Source organism: Pseudochaenichthys georgianus, chromosome 7, assembly GCF_902827115.2.
Source record: "Pseudochaenichthys georgianus chromosome 7, fPseGeo1.2, whole genome shotgun sequence".
Lineage (NCBI taxonomy): Eukaryota > Metazoa > Chordata > Actinopteri > Perciformes > Channichthyidae > Pseudochaenichthys > Pseudochaenichthys georgianus.
This window is the reverse complement of record NC_047509.1, coordinates 41124860-41145708: the sequence shown is the minus strand read 5'-3', so window position 1 is coordinate 41145708 and position 20849 is coordinate 41124860. Positions and strand designations below refer to the sequence as shown.

General features: G+C 42.6%; 1 protein-coding gene across 1 annotated transcript in view; it reads right to left on the bottom strand.

The window, feature by feature from the left end:
- The window catches only part of atp2b3b (ATPase plasma membrane Ca2+ transporting 3b), a 61558-nt gene extending 43587 nt beyond the window's left edge, over positions 1-17971 (bottom strand). The window contains exons 1-12 of the mRNA XM_034086228.1: positions 17914-17971; positions 16487-16684; positions 15111-15368; positions 14350-14475; positions 12595-12720; positions 8143-8184; positions 7495-7659; positions 6807-6878; positions 6554-6696; positions 6122-6254; positions 5280-5389; positions 4953-5087 (exon numbers count right to left, since the gene is read on the bottom strand). Coding sequence (XP_033942119.1) covers positions 4953-5087; positions 5280-5389; positions 6122-6254; positions 6554-6696; positions 6807-6878; positions 7495-7659; positions 8143-8184; positions 12595-12720; positions 14350-14475; positions 15111-15368; positions 16487-16684; positions 17914-17971 — 1566 coding nt within the window. The remainder of the gene's footprint in view (positions 1-4952; positions 5088-5279; positions 5390-6121; positions 6255-6553; positions 6697-6806; positions 6879-7494; positions 7660-8142; positions 8185-12594; positions 12721-14349; positions 14476-15110; positions 15369-16486; positions 16685-17913) is intronic.
- Positions 17972-20849: the final 2878 nt, after the last annotated feature.

The following is a 20849-nucleotide window of genomic DNA, read 5'->3' as shown; positions in this document are numbered from 1 at the left end:
GGAAGTAAAAATGTCTTACAAAAGCGACGCCAGATGTCACTGTACTGTATATTTCTGTATATTTTTTTGAACATCTAGTGTATTCATCATTTTCCTATACATTTATTCACTGTTGTGTCTAACCTGCAAGTTGCTCTTTAAGTAAATTCCAAGCACTTCAAATTCGTACTTAAGTACTGCACGTGAGTGAACATCATGGTAAACATACTAAGTTACTTTCCACCACTGGGTATCTACTGCCTTTAGTTGATTTAATCACCAACTTTTGGACATATGTGGATGTATGTATTACAGCAGGGTTCGAGTTATAAACTGAGCTCTATGGGGGTCTTTAAAACTAACGCACGCGCGCGCACACACACACACACACACACACACACACACACACACACACACACACACACACACACACACACACACACACACACACACACAGCAGCAGCCCTCTTCTTGCTACAAACTTAAATATGAAAAGCTTCAACTAGCACACACACATCATCTCGGCTCGCGCAGCATGCTCACAGGCATAGATTGCGCAATAATGTATTGCGCACCTTGGAGGTGCAGCGCAGGCATATTGTCATTCAAGAGATGCGTAGTTCTTTTGGAAAACATGTTTTTCTTTTAGCCTATTTACCTTGTTAACGTAAATAATACTCATTATTATTTGAGTAATATTTGTGATTAAAATAATGGTTGTTGGTAATGTATTAGCAACACACTCTCACTCCCTAAGCGTCCAGGAGCGACGTTTGGTCAGTGTCCGTGGCGTACAGTTGTGACGCTCCTAGGCTCCTTCAGCGCCATAAAGGGACGCAAATAGCTTTCAACTGATTGCAATGTATTCCCATCTGCGGCGGGATTTGACGCTCATGGAAGCACGGCATTCGTTTGTGTCGGCTGCCCTTAAAGGCAATGTGAGCGTCCATTCCCATTGGACAACGGAGAATTGTACACCCGGAAGTAAGTATTCCTCTTACTGTCGATTCATTTTACAGTGATATCTGCACTACTCATCGACTAAAAAACACCAGATTATCCTTGTTAATTACACAACATTGATTGGTTTAAATTGTGTGCAATGCTTTTGTATTTTTCCCCTTCGATTCGGAGAAACAAATATTTTTTCGGAGTAACCCCCGTTTTTTTTCACCATTAATTCCAATGGCTGGCATCTATGTCACGTGATCTTCAAATTTCTCCCTGCAGAAAAAGAAAACATGGCCGAACTTCGTTTTATTCTCGGTGGAAAATGCCTATTTTAAAGTTAGTTTGGCCATTAAAATGCGTTTTGATGTCATTTGATGCGAGAAATATGAGTTGTTATTTCAGATTATGTGTGCAGTGGATGTACATGATCTTTAGTTTGCTAGTTATTACGAAGATTACTTCAGGAAATCGCGACGTTTTCATTGTTACCAAGGTGGTTGCTAGGGACGCTGCTATCGATATTATTTCTTTATGTTGTGTAACTGTTTAATGGTGTTATCTTTATTGCTACCCCCCTTCCCCGTCAATGTATAGTGTTGGTCCACAGCCTAAACATATTAGTTTAACAAAATCCGCATCTAAAGATAGCCTACGTTATTTTCCCCTGTGCAATTCCAGTCTCACATCTCACAGCACATCGTCATTAACAAATACCGGAAACAGACCGAAAACATTTAAAAAAAAAAATAATAATACTTTATTCCGAGTGTGCTTGCTTTTCTCTTTGAAAGTCATCACATAACGGCATTGTAATACACGGTTCGGCTGCATTACATATTACATATCTGCCGTAGTTCTGTATTTATAGAGCCCTGATGAGAAGACCTCTAGACAAACATGAGGAACTGAAGACGTGACGTGGATCATAAATATATCAGCCATTAAACAACATCTTACATTTCTTTTCACACAATACGTCTCCTTGCAGTATCAACACTAATTCGGCTGACTTTTATATTTGATCCAATTGGTAGATAGGCTGTATTTACACCATAAAGGTGCACAGCTGATATAAAGGGACACCTGGTGGTTAAAGCATGTTATTGAATTTAATTATTTGTATTATTAGATATTAATACAATCCCTATCAAGTATATTCATTACTCGTTATTCTCTACTAATAGTTAATTAAAGACTGTATGTAATGACTATTTTGCACATCCCTTTCAAGATTTCAAGATTTTCTAAGGTTTATTGACATATCATATAGGCCTACACAACTGTGGTGTAGTTCTGCACTGAATGAAAAACTTGGGTTGCAGGTTCCTCAATAGTGCATTACAAGACATCTATCAATATTTGTGCATACCTCCAGCAATGTTAACTATGTTGAAGCACTTATTTTAACTGATATTATACATAATGTATTATACTCTTATAAGATGTATGTAGATATTTCATCTCCGGCCTTGTCAGGTATTGAACAATCAATAAATAAAGAACACAGAATTGTTGATTATAAAACACAGAATTTGTGTGATTATACTAAATGATTTTCAAATAAACACAACTGCATATTTAACTGTTACACATGCTGATGTAACGCAAATGTTCCAACTTGGGATCAATAAAGTATATCTTATCTTAAGCTGATCGATGGCTACTGCCATATTTGCAACATTTGCCTCTGAACCTTGACAAGTGCATGTTTCAGGCTTATCAATTAATGTAATGTAATGTAATGTTATCAATTAACCTCTTAAGCCCGAGGGTTCCCCCAGTGGACCCCTCCCACCGTTTTTTTACGAGACTATGTCTCAGGGCTTCTTAACATTTAAGGTTAATCCAATGGCTTTGTGTCACGTAGAAATTTTAGAAAAATGTGTAAATCACCCAAATCGACCAATGGGTTCCAGAGATATGGTCCTGCGTAAAGTATAAAGAATGCCAGCCAGCTTAAGTACATTACGCAGCAGACTTTACTTATTGTTTACTACGTAAGGAAGCAGGACCCAGAGCGCACGGAGCACAGAGCGGACAGCAGATAACGGAATTGCAGTTTTATTGCTTATAGTTTATCAGAACATTTCAAAGGGGACACAGCCACATTGGATATTAACCTATGGATTAACTACATCATCGTTTTTTATCGTTTTAATGCCATTGAAGACCAGTTTAGACCAGACAAAGAGGAAGGTGAGCCATGTTAGCCTAGCGCATGTTAGTACCTAGCGTCACTTGTTTCGATGTACGTTTTTGTTGATAACGTCGCGAGTTTGTATCTTTCAGTGTTGAGGTGGGCACCGTTAGATTATGTGTCTTTACGGTCATAAACAATGTGTTGGATGTGCAGCTAGGGTAAGTAATAAGGGAGCTAGGAGAGATTTTCGGTGCAGTAATAGGTTAGCATTTTTCGCTCGGGGCTAATTCAGAGGCTCACTGTTAGCATTGTGTGTTTTTTTTTAAAAGATAAATGAAAAAGATCAGTTAAATGAGTTTTTTCCCGTTATATGGATATAAAATATTCATAGTTTATTAAATATTAAGGTTCCTTAGACGTTGTTCCCTGCAAATGACGCGATTTCGGGTCCGTGGGGCCTAAGAGGATAACAGAGTATGTTTTTATATATATATTTTTTTTTTTCACAACAGTTGTATTTCGATGGAATGAATACCTATAGTGATAATTCAAAGTAATAAAATGATTTTTACAGTGAAAAAGTTCAAATGGAACTGATGGTTCCCAAATTACCCAGAGGTGAGTCCGCCTGGACTTTATTTTTCGAAACCTCTGTAAAAAGGTCAAATTTCACTTGTTTTGCATCAATCTTGATACAGGGTACTTATTATATGTTATAGTTTGGATTCCTAAAGCTTTTAGTCTACTAACCCATCATTCAAGGGTGGTTTTCACTATAAGTAATGGGTTTCTTTTAGGCGGACATTAGAATTTACATGTTTTTACTATGTTCCATCTGACTTTACTTTAAAATAAAAACATCTATATTGATTCTGACACTTCTACATCCAACTCACAGATGTAACCTTGCTTTGAGAGAAAAGATTATTAATGTATCCCTTTTAGAAGTGAAGATATAGTCTTTGTTGTGTTTGTGGCATTTTCGAGCCTGTAACCTGAAAAACAGGCTCAGGGCTTAAGAGGTTAACAACAGGGGTCACAAACATAAGACCAGCTGTTAAATAAAGGGGGGACGGGGACGTGGTGGACCCGTTCAAATCCAGTTTTGGACAGTCTGCCGTGGTTCCATCCCATTTCAAGTGCTGTTCGAGAATCGGCGTAACCCTCGGAGCACACTCTCCAATCACAGAGCTTGAGGACTATCACGGGGTTTGTCAAACAGAGAACATGGTGTAGTCCAAAGGATAGCTGGGGATTCTGGGTAGTGTAGTGTCTTCTGCCATCCTGTACTCCGAAAAAATATTTGTTTCTCCGAATCAAAGGGGAAAAATACAAAAGCATTGCACACAATTTAAACCAATCAATGTTGTGTAATTAACAAGGATAATCTGGTGTTTTTTAGTCGATGAGTAGTGCAGATATCACTGTAAAATCAATCTACAGTAAGGGGAATACTTACATCCGGGTGTACAATTCTCCGTTATCCAATGGGAATGGACGCTCACATTGCCTTTAAGAGCAGCCGACACAAACGAATGCCGTGCTTCCATGAGCGTCAAATCCCGCCGCAGATGGGAATACATTGCAATCAGTTGAAAGCTATTTGCGTCCCTTTATGACGCTGAAGGAGCCAGGAGCGTCACAACTGGACGCCACAGACACTGACCAAACGTCGCTCCTGGACGCTTAGGGAGTGAGAGTGTGTTGGTATTAGCGACCCCCACAGATGTATGATTTCACTGCGTCCATGGGAGCTGAGACCCCTCCTTATGGGAGCTCAGCTCCCATTGGCTCCCACATAACTCGAACCCTGGATTACAGGATGTAAATCAGATATCGGTATATAACACCTTCAGTGAAGCTAGTGGATGTGTTTGCCCACCTTGTACAGCCTCTCCTCTGGGATCTGCTCTCTGACAGGGGCGTAGTCCCGCTGGAGGTCCAGAACAAATCCCAGCAGGCCACACTCTGTCTTGTTGCCCACCTGCTTAGCCAGTCCCCCCTCCACATCAGGCGGCTGATCCAGGGTAAGATTGAAGCGAGTTGGGGTGGTAGGTTAGGGCAGTGAGAAGGTCAGGAAAGGAGATGTGGGAGGCAAGAGGAAGAAGTTAAGATAAAGCAGATAAAGATAAAGCAGGGAAACTTACCAAGGCCTCCTGAAGAGAAGAACAAAGCCAGATCAGTGTGTGTCTGTGTGTGCGTGACTCACTAGGATCTTGGAGGTGTAGGCGCTGTTGATAGCGATAGCATTGACTAACAGATCCAGCGTCCGGGCGTTGATTTGACCGGGGTCCGGGACTAAACGATGGTGCACGTCACCTGGGCAACAACAATCTAGCTTTAATACAAATCAAGTATCATCTGCACAGTCAGCCTACAGGAATCCCCATCTGCTGCCTGCTCCTCCGTCACACATCAGATCATATGTTCACACATCTCAACACTTAATCATCACTGATCAATTGTAAATTAAAAGTTAATTAAACACAATAGTAAGGTATTAATGATATAAATGCTCATTTATAATAATTTATTAATAATTATGTAAATGATTTTGCATAATTTGCTAAACAATATTAATTGATATTATAATATTACTGAGTGTTCTGGCACAGGCAACATGTCAGTATTTAAAGACATGAAGTAACTATCCAAGCTAAAACAATTCTAGTCAAGTACGAACAAAAGACATCACAAGAAAGAGACTCGCCCCCTGCTCCAGTCCGTCAGCTGTATGTCAGGAAAGATGTGCCAACACTGGATTTAAACATGACCAGTGGTTTCCAGTGTATTCAGAGCAAGGAACCCAGTAGAACCCATTTTGTTAATTAGTTACACTAACTAAAAAAAAGTAGTATGTCAACAGATTACACCTGATTGTATTAGGTGAGTTTAGTTCACTTAGCCTAAACACCTAAACACCTCATTGTTTAAACTAAGTATAGGCCATGTTATGTTCCTAAAACCTATGGAAACATATTTATTTTGAGGACAAAAACGAGACCGCATTTTGTCAAATAAAAGCATTCCCAAATTGTCGGTGTCGCTCACCGATGTGGGTCTGCACCACCGTCATGCGGTTGGTGGTGAGGGTCCCCGTCTTGTCGGAGCAGATGGCCGTGGCGTTCCCCATGGTCTCACACGCATCCAGGTGACGGACAAGGTTGTTGTCCTTCATCATTTTCTACACGTGAGAGGGTGATAGGGAGCAGGGGGCGGGGGGTGATGGATAGAGAGGTGGGGGGGGGCAGAAGGACAAAGGCAGAAAGGGCAGGGTAAATTAAGTGTGAAAAGTTCAAGGGCAGATACAGTCCTTTTTTTAAATAGCAATACCTCCCTCTGAAATGTAGTGTGTGTGTGTGTGTGTGTGTGTGTGTGTGTGTGTGTGTGTGTGTGTGTGTGTGTGTGTGTGTGTGTGTGTGTGTGTGTGTGTGTGTGTGTGTGTGTGTGTGTGTGTGTGTGTGTGTGTGTGTGTGTGTGTACCTTGACAGAGTAAGCCAGAGAGATGGTCACAGCCAGAGGTAAGCCTTCTGGGACAGCCACCACCAGCACGGTGACACCGATGATGAAGAACTTGACGAAGTACTGCACGTACAGCGGAGTACACTCTGCCAACCACGATTGACCTGCGACACACAACATCAATCATTATTGTGGCAAAATAACAACTGTACTCATACTCAGCACAGTGGACGACGTGAGAGGGGTGCGTTCGGAGAAGCTGCTCCACACAGACCTTCAACAACAAACGTGTTGATGACGAAGTACAGCACCAGGATGATGACGGTGATGGCCGACATCACCAAACCTGTGGGGAGATTCAGAGCCGTGTTTAACAATAGTCTGTGTGATCACATTCCAGCACAGCACTTATCATCTTTTACACACCTTTTATAAAATATCACTCTAAGTATGAATCTAAACATTGTTTAATGTTTAAATATGTTAATGTAGTCATTTCTTATTTAATATGTGCATATATCAGAACAGAACAGAACATGTGCATGTTTAAAACTCTTGTTTGATTTGTGGACATATTAGAGTCAAACATTATTACTGAGTGTGTCTTCATAATCTTTTTATGTCCGTTTACAAGTCCGGAAATATAGTGAACTACTAAATATCTTTTTGGTAATTAAGGGTTTGCCATGTTGTTTGTAAGAACTCTGCGCTCAGGAAGGAGCTTCAGACATGCTGTGGATAAGAACGAAACAGCAAAGCTTGGTGCATATAGAAGTTAAGGTTTTGCAACATTTTTGCAAGATAGTTTAAAAACAAATATCAAAAATATATTGGCATCAAGTTTAAGAACAAACAATGTCTTTGCTTTGTCTACGTCATTGCACCAGCAGCTCTGCGGGGCAGCTACAGGATGTTCCTACGCCCGCTGAAACCTGCTGAGGTCCGGAAAGACGCTCCTTTACCTGCTTTGCCAATCTGAACCGCCAGTTTGGTGAGCTTGCCCTGCAACACACTCTTCTCCTTCTTTGGAACGCTGGTCTTCTTCTTCTCTCTGTCCTCCACCTCCCCTCCCTCTGCACTCTTCAGGGGTTGCATCTCCATGGCAACACCCCCATCCTGCTTCTTGGCTGAAACACAGAAAAATACACTTACTGTACACACTCTTTGCATCTCTTCCTGCAGATGAAATAAGGTCATCCCACATTTGAATTCAGCGTCACACACACGCACGCACACACACACACACACACACACACACACACACACACACACACACACACACACACACACACACACACACACACACACACACACACACACACACACACACACACACACACACACACACACACACACACACACACACACACACACACACACACACACACACACACACACACACAATGACGGTGTTGTTAGGCACAGATGGAGAGGAAGCGAGGCTAGGGAATGTGTTAGTTAAAGTACAATTAAAACAAATCAAGAAACTGGAGCAGTGGCACACACACACACACACACACACACACACACACACACACACACACACACACACACACACACACACACACACACACACACACACACACACACACACACACACACCCCTTTACCTTTGTTCTGATTGTTCTCCACAGCTCCATCAGGTTGTTTTCCTGTGAGAAAGGGAGGTTGATTTAGAGAAAGGTACATGCAAGGGAATGGAGAGACACATGTATGAAAGAGAAGTGTTCACATGTAAGGAGTCACCAACAGTTCACACTTTTGGAAAAGCACAAAGAAACAATACTAAAGGGAAGATGAATAAAGGTACACACATCTTCACACACTGGGTCAAGAGACTGAGAGACATGATCATATGCATGAGTCCTTCATAGGTCACTCTCACTGCACTGTGTGCTGGGGAGGAGTGGGGCAGGCAGACAACTGTATGCTCACATACCATTGGTGACTGTGCTGAAAGAGGCATCTGTGGAGGTGAGCAACTGAGGACTGTCCTCTGTTAGGGGAGTGTGTGAGGAAGGAAGGAAGGGTTTGAGAGGATGTGGCAAAAAGGGAGAACAAAAGAGAAGCAAAGAGGAAGAATAAAACACTCCAGTAGTGAATGTGTGTGTACGCATAGCAGAATGTTTGCACATGACTAAATAGCATGGAAAAGTGATTTGAATAAAACCTCAATTACAAATGCTAGACAATTCAAAAATAAAAGTGTGTATCCCCATAGCAACGCCACATTGCATGAGGAATAACAAAGAAGTGATGGCATTGGTGGAAGTCAAATGCAGACACTCACTATGATTCGCACATGCATGGTTGTGGCATGACCACAAAAACAAAGATATTGACACAAGATGTGTGCAACTGTATTTAGTTTCCTATCCATTTGAACATGATTTAAGTGGGGGGGGGGCTCCTCTAGGGAGGTCCCGGGGCATGCACCCCCGGAAGACTTTTTTTTAATATTGAAGTTAAAAGCATCAATCTGGTGCACTTTGAGAGCAACATTAGGAGATCTATGGACACATCTCTCAACACCCAGATGAAACAGAACTGTAAGCAGATTTTCTTTTTCTTTATGGATATTTTACAAATCACTCCCCTTTCAAACTGTATTCTTGTTTATTAATAACAACTTTTTTGTACTGTCAGTATTTTATACCTGTTTTTCACCTGTTCTCTTATTTTTTTATAACTATAATGATCATATAAAGGTGTGCCTTTACCTCACTGAGCTGAGGTTATCAGAGCCTCTCAGTCTTTCAGGAGAGAGCTCTCTAAAGCTCTCCCCCTCGCGGCCGCTTACACAGTAAATTCCAATTGTTAATAAAAGCACACAGAAGCTGTGTACGTTTTTTGGGAGTTTGATTTATTTTAAATGAATACAAATACAAAATTAAAACCTATAATTGCACACTAAAACCATTATTTCAAAAAAAGATCAATTTCACATAAACCTTTGGTTTTTACTGGGACTGGGGCAGTTCAACTTGATTTGGGGGGGGGGGGTGTGCCATAGTTTATGGGTGCTGTACGCAATATAGGCGTAGTTCTGTTAGTATAAGATAATAAGATGTACTTTTTATGAAATAAAAAAAATATATATATTTTTTATTTGTAACTTTTTTTTTTCTTTTTTCGGCGCCCCCTATGGGTTGATGCGCCCTTAGCATTCGCCTATACTGCCTATGCCGAGGGCCGGCCCTGCATCAGCTGATGTGTTGAAGGTCATATCTACATTCTAGCCGTGGTGGAAGAAGTACAGAAATACCACACTGTAGAAGTCCTGCAATCAAAGAGAATTAGCATAAAAAGTAGTACCGTACTTTTCGGACTATAAGCCGCGACTTTTTTCCCCATTTTTTTTGTACAGCTAACGGCCACTAGGGAACCTCCTAAATCTATGGATTTTACAGGTAAAATTAACCACCTTTAACCCTATGGGCTCTAGGACCGGTCCGCGCCCGCCACCTCTAAGCGGCGGGCTCCAGCAGGAAAAGCTGGAGGCCGGAAAAGAGTGAGACAGGTAGCGCGCCAAAGTAAAAGTGGAACCGAGAGACAGAACGAGAGCAAGACAGACGGACCATTTAGCTGCTGCGGCTTATATGCAGGTGCGCTTTATAGTCCGGAAAGTACGGTAGTCATTGTGCAGATTGGATTTCAGAATAATATATATGATATGTTTTATAATGATTGATCATGAAAGTGTTCTCAAAGATGGTGAAGGTGCAGCTAGTCTGAAGTACTTTGTATACTGCAGGGTAGCTGGTGGATTTACTCCAGGTGGAACTAAAGTCTGATTCAACACTTGATTATATTTCACATCATTCATCCACATCTGTGAAGTAACTAATCCAATCCAATCCAACTTTATTTATATAGCACTTTAAAAACCTTCAGACCAAAGTGCTGTACAGAGAGATAAACTCACACAACATAATATAAATACAAGATACAAACACAAAACAAACCAGAATAAACGTAATAATTAAAAAATAAATAACAGCCATATAATAAAAACAATAGACCACTGAAAGCAAATAAAAGCAACAATCTACTTGTTTCTGAATGCCAAGGAGAAGAGGTGGGTTTTAAGACGGGATCTAAAAGCAGTCAGTGTGGGAGCCTGTCTGATGAGCAAGGGCAGGTCGTTCCACAGTTTAGGGGCGGCAGCAGAGAAAGCACGGTCCCCTCTGCGCCTAGACTTTGTTTTTTGCACCCTTAGGAGCAACTGATCAGCTGACCTGAGAGTGCGAGTTGGCGTGTAGCTGTGTAACAGCTCAGAGAGGTACGGCGGGGCCAGGCCATTGAGGGCTTTAAAAGTAAATAAAAGAGTTTTAAAATGAATCCTCAAATGAACGGGCAGCCAGTGGAGCGAAGATAAAATGGGGGAAATGTGCTCGTGTTTGCGTGTGCCTGTTAGTAGCCGTGCTGCTGCATTTTGCACCATCTGGAGGCGAGCAAGGGAGGATGCACTTATCCCCATATATAGTGCATTACAATAATCCAAGCGGGAGGTGACGAAGGCATGGATTACCGTTTCAAAGAGGTCACTATTTAAAAAAGGCTTTATTTTGGCTAGCTGCCTGAGGTGGAAGAAGCTGTTTTTAACAACTGCCTTGATCTGGCTGACAGCTGGAGTTCTGGGTCCATCTTTATCCCAAGATTTGTGATGGTAGGCCTGGTGGAGTGGCCCAGGGATCCTAGGTCTATAGGAGTGGTCCGAGGGGCACCAAAAACCATCACTTCGGTTTTGTCATCATTTAATTTTAAAAAGTTGCATGACATCCAGGACTTAATGTCTTCAAGGCAGTTTAACAGCGGTTTAATTGAATATGAGTCATTCTTTTTAAGTGGCACATATATTTGGCAATCGTCTGCATAGCAATGGAAAGCGATACCGTGCTTCCTAAGAATGGACCCAAGAGGGAGCAAATACAGGGAGAACAACAGGGGGCCTAACACTGAGCCCTGTGGAACCCCACAAAGGAGAGGGGTAAACTAAAGGTATTAAATACATGTAGTGGAGTCAAAGTACACCATGTACCTCTGACCTGTAGTGTGGTTGAACTACAAAATAGCAAAACAAATGAATATTCAAGTAAAGTACAAGTCCTTCCAAATTGTACTTTAGTACTGTACAGTACTTGAGTAAATGTACTTAGTTACTTTACACCACTGCTAATATACCTATCATTTCAGAGTTTCTAGTGTTGTTAATGGTCAAAGAAAACAAAAGAAAAAACTTAAAGAACAGTACCTTAGTAAATGTACTTAGTTACTTAAACATTCCAGAATGTGTTTTGTCCTTTTCAAACAAAGCCACACGTGCCCATGCATGATGAGAGCTGGTGGAGGCATGCAGAGTGCCTGGGTGACGACATGCACCGTAAGTGCTTCTGATGCCGTCTGCAGCTCTGCTCCGACTGCACGGCTCCTCCTAAGCACATCTGAGCAGACGCTAATGCTCCGAGCTTTGACCAACCAACACTCTCCTCTGAATCTCCTCGGCTCCCCCACTCTCCCCCGCTCTCCCAATCATTGATTCAATCTGCAGCCTCTCTCTCAGATGAAGGGAGGGAAGGGAAAGACAGGGGAGTGAAAGGGCACAGCAGTGGGGTGAACAAGAGAGCGAGTGAGAGGCACAGAGAGGCAGAGAGAGGGAGCACGAGGGGGGGTGGGGTCAGGGGGATGAGGATGGGGTCTACATGATCGATGAGGTTAAACTGCTGTTGGAGCTCTTATCTGCAATCAGTTAGGCAGCCAAATCACTGTACACGGACACACACACACACACACACAAACACACACAATCCATCTGTGTGTGTGTGACGACATGACTCGAGAGCAGTGTGTGAGGTATTGGTCCATGGAGACGGCAGTTTACTACGGCATTGCATTTCAAAAACCAAACCATTTGTTCGTCTAATGTTTCACTAAATATTTAGAATGTTCATTTCCCGATTCTTCAACAAAGATATTTCTATTTCTAACCTTTTTTTAATACAGTCCAAAACATTTTTAGTTTGTATTTTGTGTCTCTCTCCTGGTTCCTCTCCTTCTCTTACCTTTCTTATCCTTCCCTTGCTCCTCCAGCTCTCCGGCCCCCAGCAGGGTGAAGATGATGCCCGTCTGCGAGTTGACTCCTACGGCGGTCACCAGCATCCTGCCCGAGCCCTCCATCACGTGGGTACCTTAACCACCAAAAACAATGTTCATGAGGTAACGGTGCATCCCCAAGTGGGCAAAGATACCGATTGCTGCTCGGCAGGGTTACCAGATATGTTTCACTGAAAGCAGCCGGTTGCTGTAGCTTGAGGAAGGATGGGAGGAATTGTGCTTCAAAGTTGCTGAGGGGAACTGGACTGATTGATAATTATATCTGTTGCCTTTATCCCTTTCCAAAAAAAATATTCCCGAGTGGTTTCCAAGCCAGATAAAGTATATCATCTCTCATTAGGGTTCTCGGTATACCCCAGGACTTCCTCCCAGATGGGCCCAGAAACATTTGCGAGATCAGATGCAAAGAACCACTGACTGTCCCGATGTCTGATTCCTCACCCTATATCTGTTTTTCTAATATTCACACCTACATTAATTGTCACATCTTACCAACTGGTCATTATTTATGTTTTGTTTAATATAACTTACCCATGTTTCCCATCGTTCATCAAAGATATGAACTTGGTTTCTGATTCTCATGGTTATTTTTTCCATTCCATACATTTCATTACTAGATCTAATGGTGAAATATCTTTTCACCAATTCCTTGTATTCTTATTACGAGAAATTAGTAGGAATCTTTTGTTTAATTCCCTCTGGTGTTTTCCTAAGTAATAAGGTTAGTGGTTTCTTGTTTAGAGAAATTACAAACATATTTGACGTATCACGACAGTCTGAAGCGGCCCCCACGTTACTGCTGACCAACGCTCCTGTCCGGCAGACTCCATTGCACCTTTCCTGTTTCACATCCCTATACACTTGAGCTCGCTCACTCAGGGCAGCGCTTCACTCACAGTCCACACAGTCCACTGAAGGTCACGGGCTGAGGAAGCCAACAGAACCACATCATCCGCAAAGTGAGGAGAAGCATTTCTGACGTCTCCAAACTGTGTGGAACTTTTGTGTCGATGAATCCAATCCATGTACACACAGAAATTGGGCAACAAGTAGCCTAACAAGTTGAACCATTGTGACACAGCCCCAATACAAATGTAACATGTAGTAGTATTTATTTCCCTGCTATTGTATTTAATTTAATTGCCAGGTGTGTATTTCATTCACCCAAAATCCACTTTTTCATGGCTTTTATACATAAATATGAGTCCCCAGTGTGTTAAGAGATTCAGAAAGGAAAACAGATTCGCTCTCTTTTTGTCCTGATCCACCTATCTAAAAACCTGTCTGGATTTAGCCACTTTGTGAAGTCACAATGTTTTTGTTGGGTTAGCCACTAACTAACTAAAGCCGTCCGAACGTATCACCTACATATCCCATTGTGTTTTTTAAACCAATCATCTCTCAGAGGGGCGTGGCCAGCAGCAGCTCATTAGCATTTAAAGATACAGACACAGAATCAGCACTTTTGGAAACAGGGCTGAAACAGAGGGGATTATGGGATGCTCCAATGATCTGTTTGGTGTTTCAGCCAAACACTTCAGAGACAGGTTGTATATAAGAATATTTAGGTCTTCAGTTATAGTGTCCACTGAAATGTATCTATAACGATACAGAACAAAATGGATACCATTTGATTTCCTCTAAGTAGTAGGCCTACCAGGTTGGAGTGCAAATATAAAAAAAGGTTATGAGTAAACACAAACCTGAGAGCAGCATGGGGTCCTTGTCCACTGACTTGCTTACGTGGTCAGACTCTCCGGTCAGAGAGCTCTCGTCTATCTTCAGGTCGTTGGCCTGGACCAACACACCGTCAGCTGGCAGCAGGTCCCCTGAACAACACGTGCACAGATCACAGTTGATTCAGCCTGCAGATATGTATGTCTCAATATCTTGTGTGGACACTATGCGTACCACTACATGATACAGAGATAGGCACTACAGGCAGTGCTGGAAGAAGTATTCAAATGCATTACCAATACATTATTAAGTCCTACTTTCAAAATGTTTTTCATTCAATCAGTCATCAGCTAAATGGACTCAAAGTATAACAAGTCAAAGAAATCATTGTGCAGAGAAATGACCTTTATGTGTGAATATAATGATATTTATATATGTGACATAACATTTTACTGTTGTAGATAAAAAGCTCTGATTGACTATATGTAACATATTTAAATAATTGGCCTCTTTTATTTACTTGAAAAGTGTGTCCACTAGTTTAATATTGAGGGATGCATTTTGTTAAAAGTAGATAAAGCTGTTAGATAGCTGTTTTTTTAGTTTTTCATTGCTGGTCTGAAATTAAATGCAATTTTTTTTTGTAGCTTGTAATGGGCATTTGGCATTTTTAAAGATATAATGAAGGGTGTACAATTTATCATTCAATAAGAAAAAAAGGTATACAGTAAAACTATTTCTATAATGCTGCTCCTTTTGCAATAAGCGTTCATGATGGGGTCCTTACCGTACTTGACCTGGGCCATGTCCCCCACCACCATGTCGGCCACCGGGATCTGTATGACGTTTCCTTTACGCACCACAGCAAACCTCTGTTCTTGTTCGATCCGACTCTGGAGACCCCGGAACTGCTTCTCTTTGGACCAGTCATTAAACGCCGTCACCAGGACAACACACACGACAGACAGTAGGATGGCGGCGCCCTCGATCCAGCCGGTGTCCCCCTCGCCTTCATCCTCTCCAGACCCCTGCACTACCCCACATGCTGGAGAGAGGGCGGCAGAGGAAACTTGCTTAGATGTGTTGTGAAATAGACAGCCAGACGTGATATATTTGTATTTAACCTACTCAAAGTACCAGCTGTTCTTTTATTTCCCTTCATTCATTGGATGTATGATGGAAAGTAAAGTTAAAGACAATCTGCGATCCAAATTTAAATAAATGGGTCAAGCTGAAACTGAAAGAGGACAGATTTCCAAACCTCCTACAGTTTTAAAAATATTTATATAATTTACTTGTATTCAAACGATTATTAATACCTAGCTTATTGCTACCTAACTAAATAAATGTGTTTGTGTGTGCTGCGGTTTTCGATGTGAACTACTTGGTTTCAGACAGAGGCACAGCGTCCTGTTCACTGAGCCACATCCTCTCTGTGAGGACCTCTCACTGTGGTGAACACACCAGCTAATGGCGACATTAAGCTTTTTGTTTCTTCATGTCTATTGTAGATGTTCCCGGCCACATGTCCCAAGTATCACTGCAGTAGTATAACTAAGTAAGAACAAAAGAGCGGCCTCGCTTAAACCAGCCTTGCTGTTCCTCTGTGACGGTAAACCCCAGGGTGATGTGGATAGCCTGCTAGCATATTTTCATTTAGCTTAAAACAGCTCATGTGCCAACTCCTCTTCAGCATTAAGAGGTCACATCGTGACAGCGCAGTAACGGACCCCTCAAATGTTTTTGAATATTATAAATACTTCCTCTTATTTTGCTTAAATCCACTGAGGAATCAACACCTGATTGTGTTTAGCTAACGCTAACGTTATTGGCTCATGCTATGTCAGTCGTCACAACACATCCACCCACATTTCTACACCATTTCAATAATGATCAAATCATTTCTTATGTGACATGTATATGTAATAAATAACTGATATCTGTATTCAAACCTAAGAAATGGTCTTGGGTCAGTTCGTGTGCAATTGTTGAGGTCATTTTAGCAAGGCTCTCCCCTATCACCAGTGCTATGTGTCTTTTGTTTCAGTGTGGTTTATTTTAAAGGCGCAAGAATAAAAAACAATTGACCTACATTATCAACAGAATAGAGGTGACAGCGCAAACCAGACCTCAAGCCCCAGCCCCTCCCGGCCCTGCTCTCACCTTCGGTATCCCCCCCTGGAGGCTGGTAGAAAGAGAGTCCGAGGGAGATGATGGCAGCAACCTCCAGGATAATGAGTGTGACGTCCTGTAAGGCCTCCCACACCAGCTCCAGGAACGTCTTGGCCTTCTTCGGAGGGATGAAGTTTGCGCCGAACGCTTGGCACCGACGCTCAATGTCTGCTGGGTCTCCACTGACACCTGAGAGACAGAGACGCGTGAAGGGACAGACAGGTGTTAGCACGTTTCTTTCTGTAAATAAAGTCATAGCATCACAAATTCAGATTGCAAGAATAACTACACACGTCTGCACACACAAAGGGAAATACACAACTCAAGTGAGTCTTATTCTATTTTAAGATTAGACACTACAGGCAACATGTGCAATAATGCCTTTAAGAAAGCATTGTGCAAACATAAATGGTCTTAATGTTTCAACTGGGGGAGCTTCGTGATGATATGACTCAGTTCAGATGTCTATCCCATTCACCTGTAGTGTCTCCCCTTAAATGAAAGTGTTAAAGGTTTATTTCAGTATTTCAGTAAGGCTGGCGTCACACTGTCCCGAATGGACACACGAATATGGAATTGTGAATTTCGCACGAAGATGGCCCCGAACTTCGTCAACAGCCGAAGCAAGTAGGATGCCGACTGAAGGCCACACCATAGCACCCGAACCACACACGAAGACAACACGAAGGACACATGACACGCAGGACACAATGGCTACACCACGCATCGTGTTGAGAGTACGATGCGTTCGAACTAGGTCACGAAGGCGTCAGGTGACCTCCCGATGGTATTTACATAATATGTTTACATGAATCTCCACCGGCGGCCATGCGATGGCTTAAGATGCCTTCACGAATGGCCTGGTGTTGTTGCGATCACAGCCGAATTTGAACATTTCCTTTATCGTGTGTCCATCTGGTGTCAATCTGGGGACAGTGTGACGAGGCTTTAGTGAATCCTTGACTAATGGAATACCCGGGTTCCCTCTCTGTCGTCCATAAGGGTGTAGACAAAGAGTGTTGAGCAGTTACGAGTGTAACGCCAGGACACACGGGCACAAGTCGCTCACACAACGTGTTACACTTCACGCAGCTAACTCCAACTTTACTTCCCCTCTCAAAACTCCGTCTCTTCACATCTCCATCCTCTCCCCCTTCGACCTCCCCTCTAAGTCATTCAGTTTCCATGGTGACCATGATATCAGGTCCAGGGCTTCCTGTCTCTAACAGGTTTCTGCCCAGCAACAGGTGATGTCATTCCTTCAGTGTGCTTGCTTTAGAGCAGAGCTTACTTCTTCTGATTGGCTGTTAGGGAGGGGGAATGGCAATGTGTATGCTGTGGTTGGCCGAGATCTGTGACCGTGTGTCCGTCTGCCTGCGTGTGCAGATATCCTGCTCCCATGTGCCGCAGGGGCTCACGTAGCTCCGCAGGGTTCAGAGACAGGGACAAACAGGTGACCTTATGCTGAGTAATCATGTCGAGCTGTGTCCTGCTTCCTTTAGTCCATCCTCCCTTCCTCCTCATCCTCACTCGTTGGCTCTACTCCCCTCTTTTTCTCCCCCTCTCAATCTCTCCTTGATGTGTCCTTGACAATGCGGCAAGCTGTTGCAACTCCTCACAACCCTTCCCCCCCACCACGGCACCCCCCCCCCCCCACACACATGCTTAGACAAACCCACTTTCTTTCTCTCGTTCCCTCTTTCCTTTACATCGTTTCTCCGCCTCCTCTTTTCTGTGTCTTCAATGTGGATATAGCAGTCTCATACTGCAGCGATGGGGTATCCATATCTCTGTGTGTGTGTGTGTGTGTGTGTGTGTGTGTGTGTGTGTGTGTGTGTGTGTGTGTGTGTGTGTGTGTGTGTGTGTGTGTGTGTGTGTGTGTGTGTGTGTGTGTGTGTGTGTGTGTGTGTGTGTGTGTGTGTGTGGGGGTGTGTGAGAGAGAGAGATCAAAAGAGAGAGAAATATCCCATTCTGTATTGCTTTAACCCCCACTCTGTGTATTGTATTACAAATTATGCTCAGTATCAATTGCATCATAATGTTTGCGTTACTCCGGTGTGTGTGTGTGTGTGTGTGTGTGTGTGTGTGTGTGTGTGTGTGTGTGTGTGTGTGTGTGTGTGTGTGTGTGTGTGTGTGTGTGTGTGTGTGTGTGTGTGTGTGTGTGTGTGTGTGTGTGTGTGTGTGTGTGTGTGTGTGTGTGTGTCATACAGTACCCAATCTATTTTTGTAGCACCTATTCTAAATATGCATTTGTGTTAGTATGAGTATCTAGTGCACCAGATTGATGCGTTTAACTTCAATATTTCTGGGGGGGCTTGCCCCCGGACCCCCTAGAGCAGGGGGGTCAAACTCAAATACACAGTGGGCCAAACTTAAGAAAGGGTACTAGTCGAGGGCCGGACTGGTTCAATGTTTATTGCAAAACTTATTGAAATGAACTTATTGCACATATTAAACCTGGAACTAACAAAGCTTAAATGATTGCCTATAAAAACAACATTAAATAATCAGGTGCATTCATTTCTTATGGCTCGATCTGCAGCTTCTCCAGAGTCACTTCTTATGAGTACATTTCCCCACAGGCCAACAACAGCTTCAACAAACGATTCCCCTCAAAGAAGAAAACAAACATGCCCTGCTGTCGTGAGAGAAAGTGCAGAAGGAAGCATCCATTGAAGTCAGTGTGCTGCTCTGGGATGCTAGCTCAGATACTTGGCGTCTCATCTCGGGTTCATCAATGTCTGGGGTCCGGCTCTGAGCGGAGGAGACCCTCAGGATGGAGTGACGGTGTGCGTGCAATATACCGGCGGGCCAGATCTAATAATAATTAGACATGTTCACATGGACCGGATACTAAATACATTTGCACCCTTTTCATACGGTGGCCTACGTCCATATGTTTCTGCTTGGGTGGTCGTGCCACGTATGTATGCACAAGTCATAGGTGCGCTAACAGATAGCACTACACCCTGCAGTGTGTGTGAACACAAGAGACTTTGCAGCATGTTTTGAAATTGAAGTTGCGTTGGTGTTTGTGTGTTGGTTGTGGACGGCAGTGTGTGCCCCCCCTGTGGTAAATGATTTCCCCCCCATTCGATTTGTTCTGCCAATTAGACAGAACAGTGACTCTATTCCTCAGACTCGGTGCATGTTCTCATAAAAAGGGGCCATTGTTGTGCCATGTGACTCTTACACCGCACATCTGACTGCTTTCCCTACTGTCGCCTGTGTAGATACGCTTACTGTGCATTTCACAGCTGTTCAACATGACACCCGAAGAACTCTGAGATGTGACACTGTGCTGCTATTATGAATGATGCATTACAAGATTTTAATTTGATTGACTAAAGAAACGGAATGCATGGCAGTTCCTGTTGCAGTTGCACAGCTTGGTTCAGTGACAACACTTGTGTAAAACGTATGTATGTTCTTATATCAAATGTAACATTATGGCTTGTAGCATTCTATAAAGTAGTTATTAGCTGAACATGTTACAGTGCCTGACATTTTTTAAACGTTTTTTAAAAAATGTCTAAATATGGCAAGCGCACATTGTTATCAGGAAGAGATGCATTCAACTAAAGTGAAATGTTATTATAATTAGAGTCGACATTGAATGACATTATTGGTCAGGTTTTTACATTATTTTACTTGATGATGTTTTTGATCTGGTTATTGCACATTTGATTACATTTTCAGGACATAATAAAACGTTTGATCGCCACACAGCTCAACAAGTTTGCATAACATGTTCCCATCTACAATGTCTCATTATGGACTTATCGTACAATACACATGTTCTTCATTGATATACTTATTGTAGGATATTCATGTATGGACATAATAATATAAATTACCATATCATGTTTTACCTGGATATGTCCCGTTTTGGAGAATACACGACATATCTGTTTACAGAGACAGAGTCCATCTCAGTTCTTTTCTATTTGTTTCTAACAGTTAAATTAAAATAAAAAGTGTTCGTAAGAACTTGAAGTTCAGTGACACTGTGGCTGCAAGGTGGTCGTCTCTCAGTCAGAAGGTTGTGGGTCTGATGTGTTATCCCCGTATTACCCCGTCTGTGTATCGATGTCTTACCCCCGTCTGTGTGTATCGATGTATTACCCCGTCTGGATATCGATGTATTACCCCCGTCTGTGTATCGATGTCTTACCCCCGTCTGTGTGTATCGATGTATTACCCCGTCTGTGTATCGATGTATTACCCCCGTCTGTGTATCGATGTCTTACCCCCGTCTGTGTATCGATGTATTACCCCGTCTGTGTATCGATGTATTACCCCCGTCTGTGTATCGATGTCTTACCCCCGTCTGTGTGTATCGATGTATTACCCA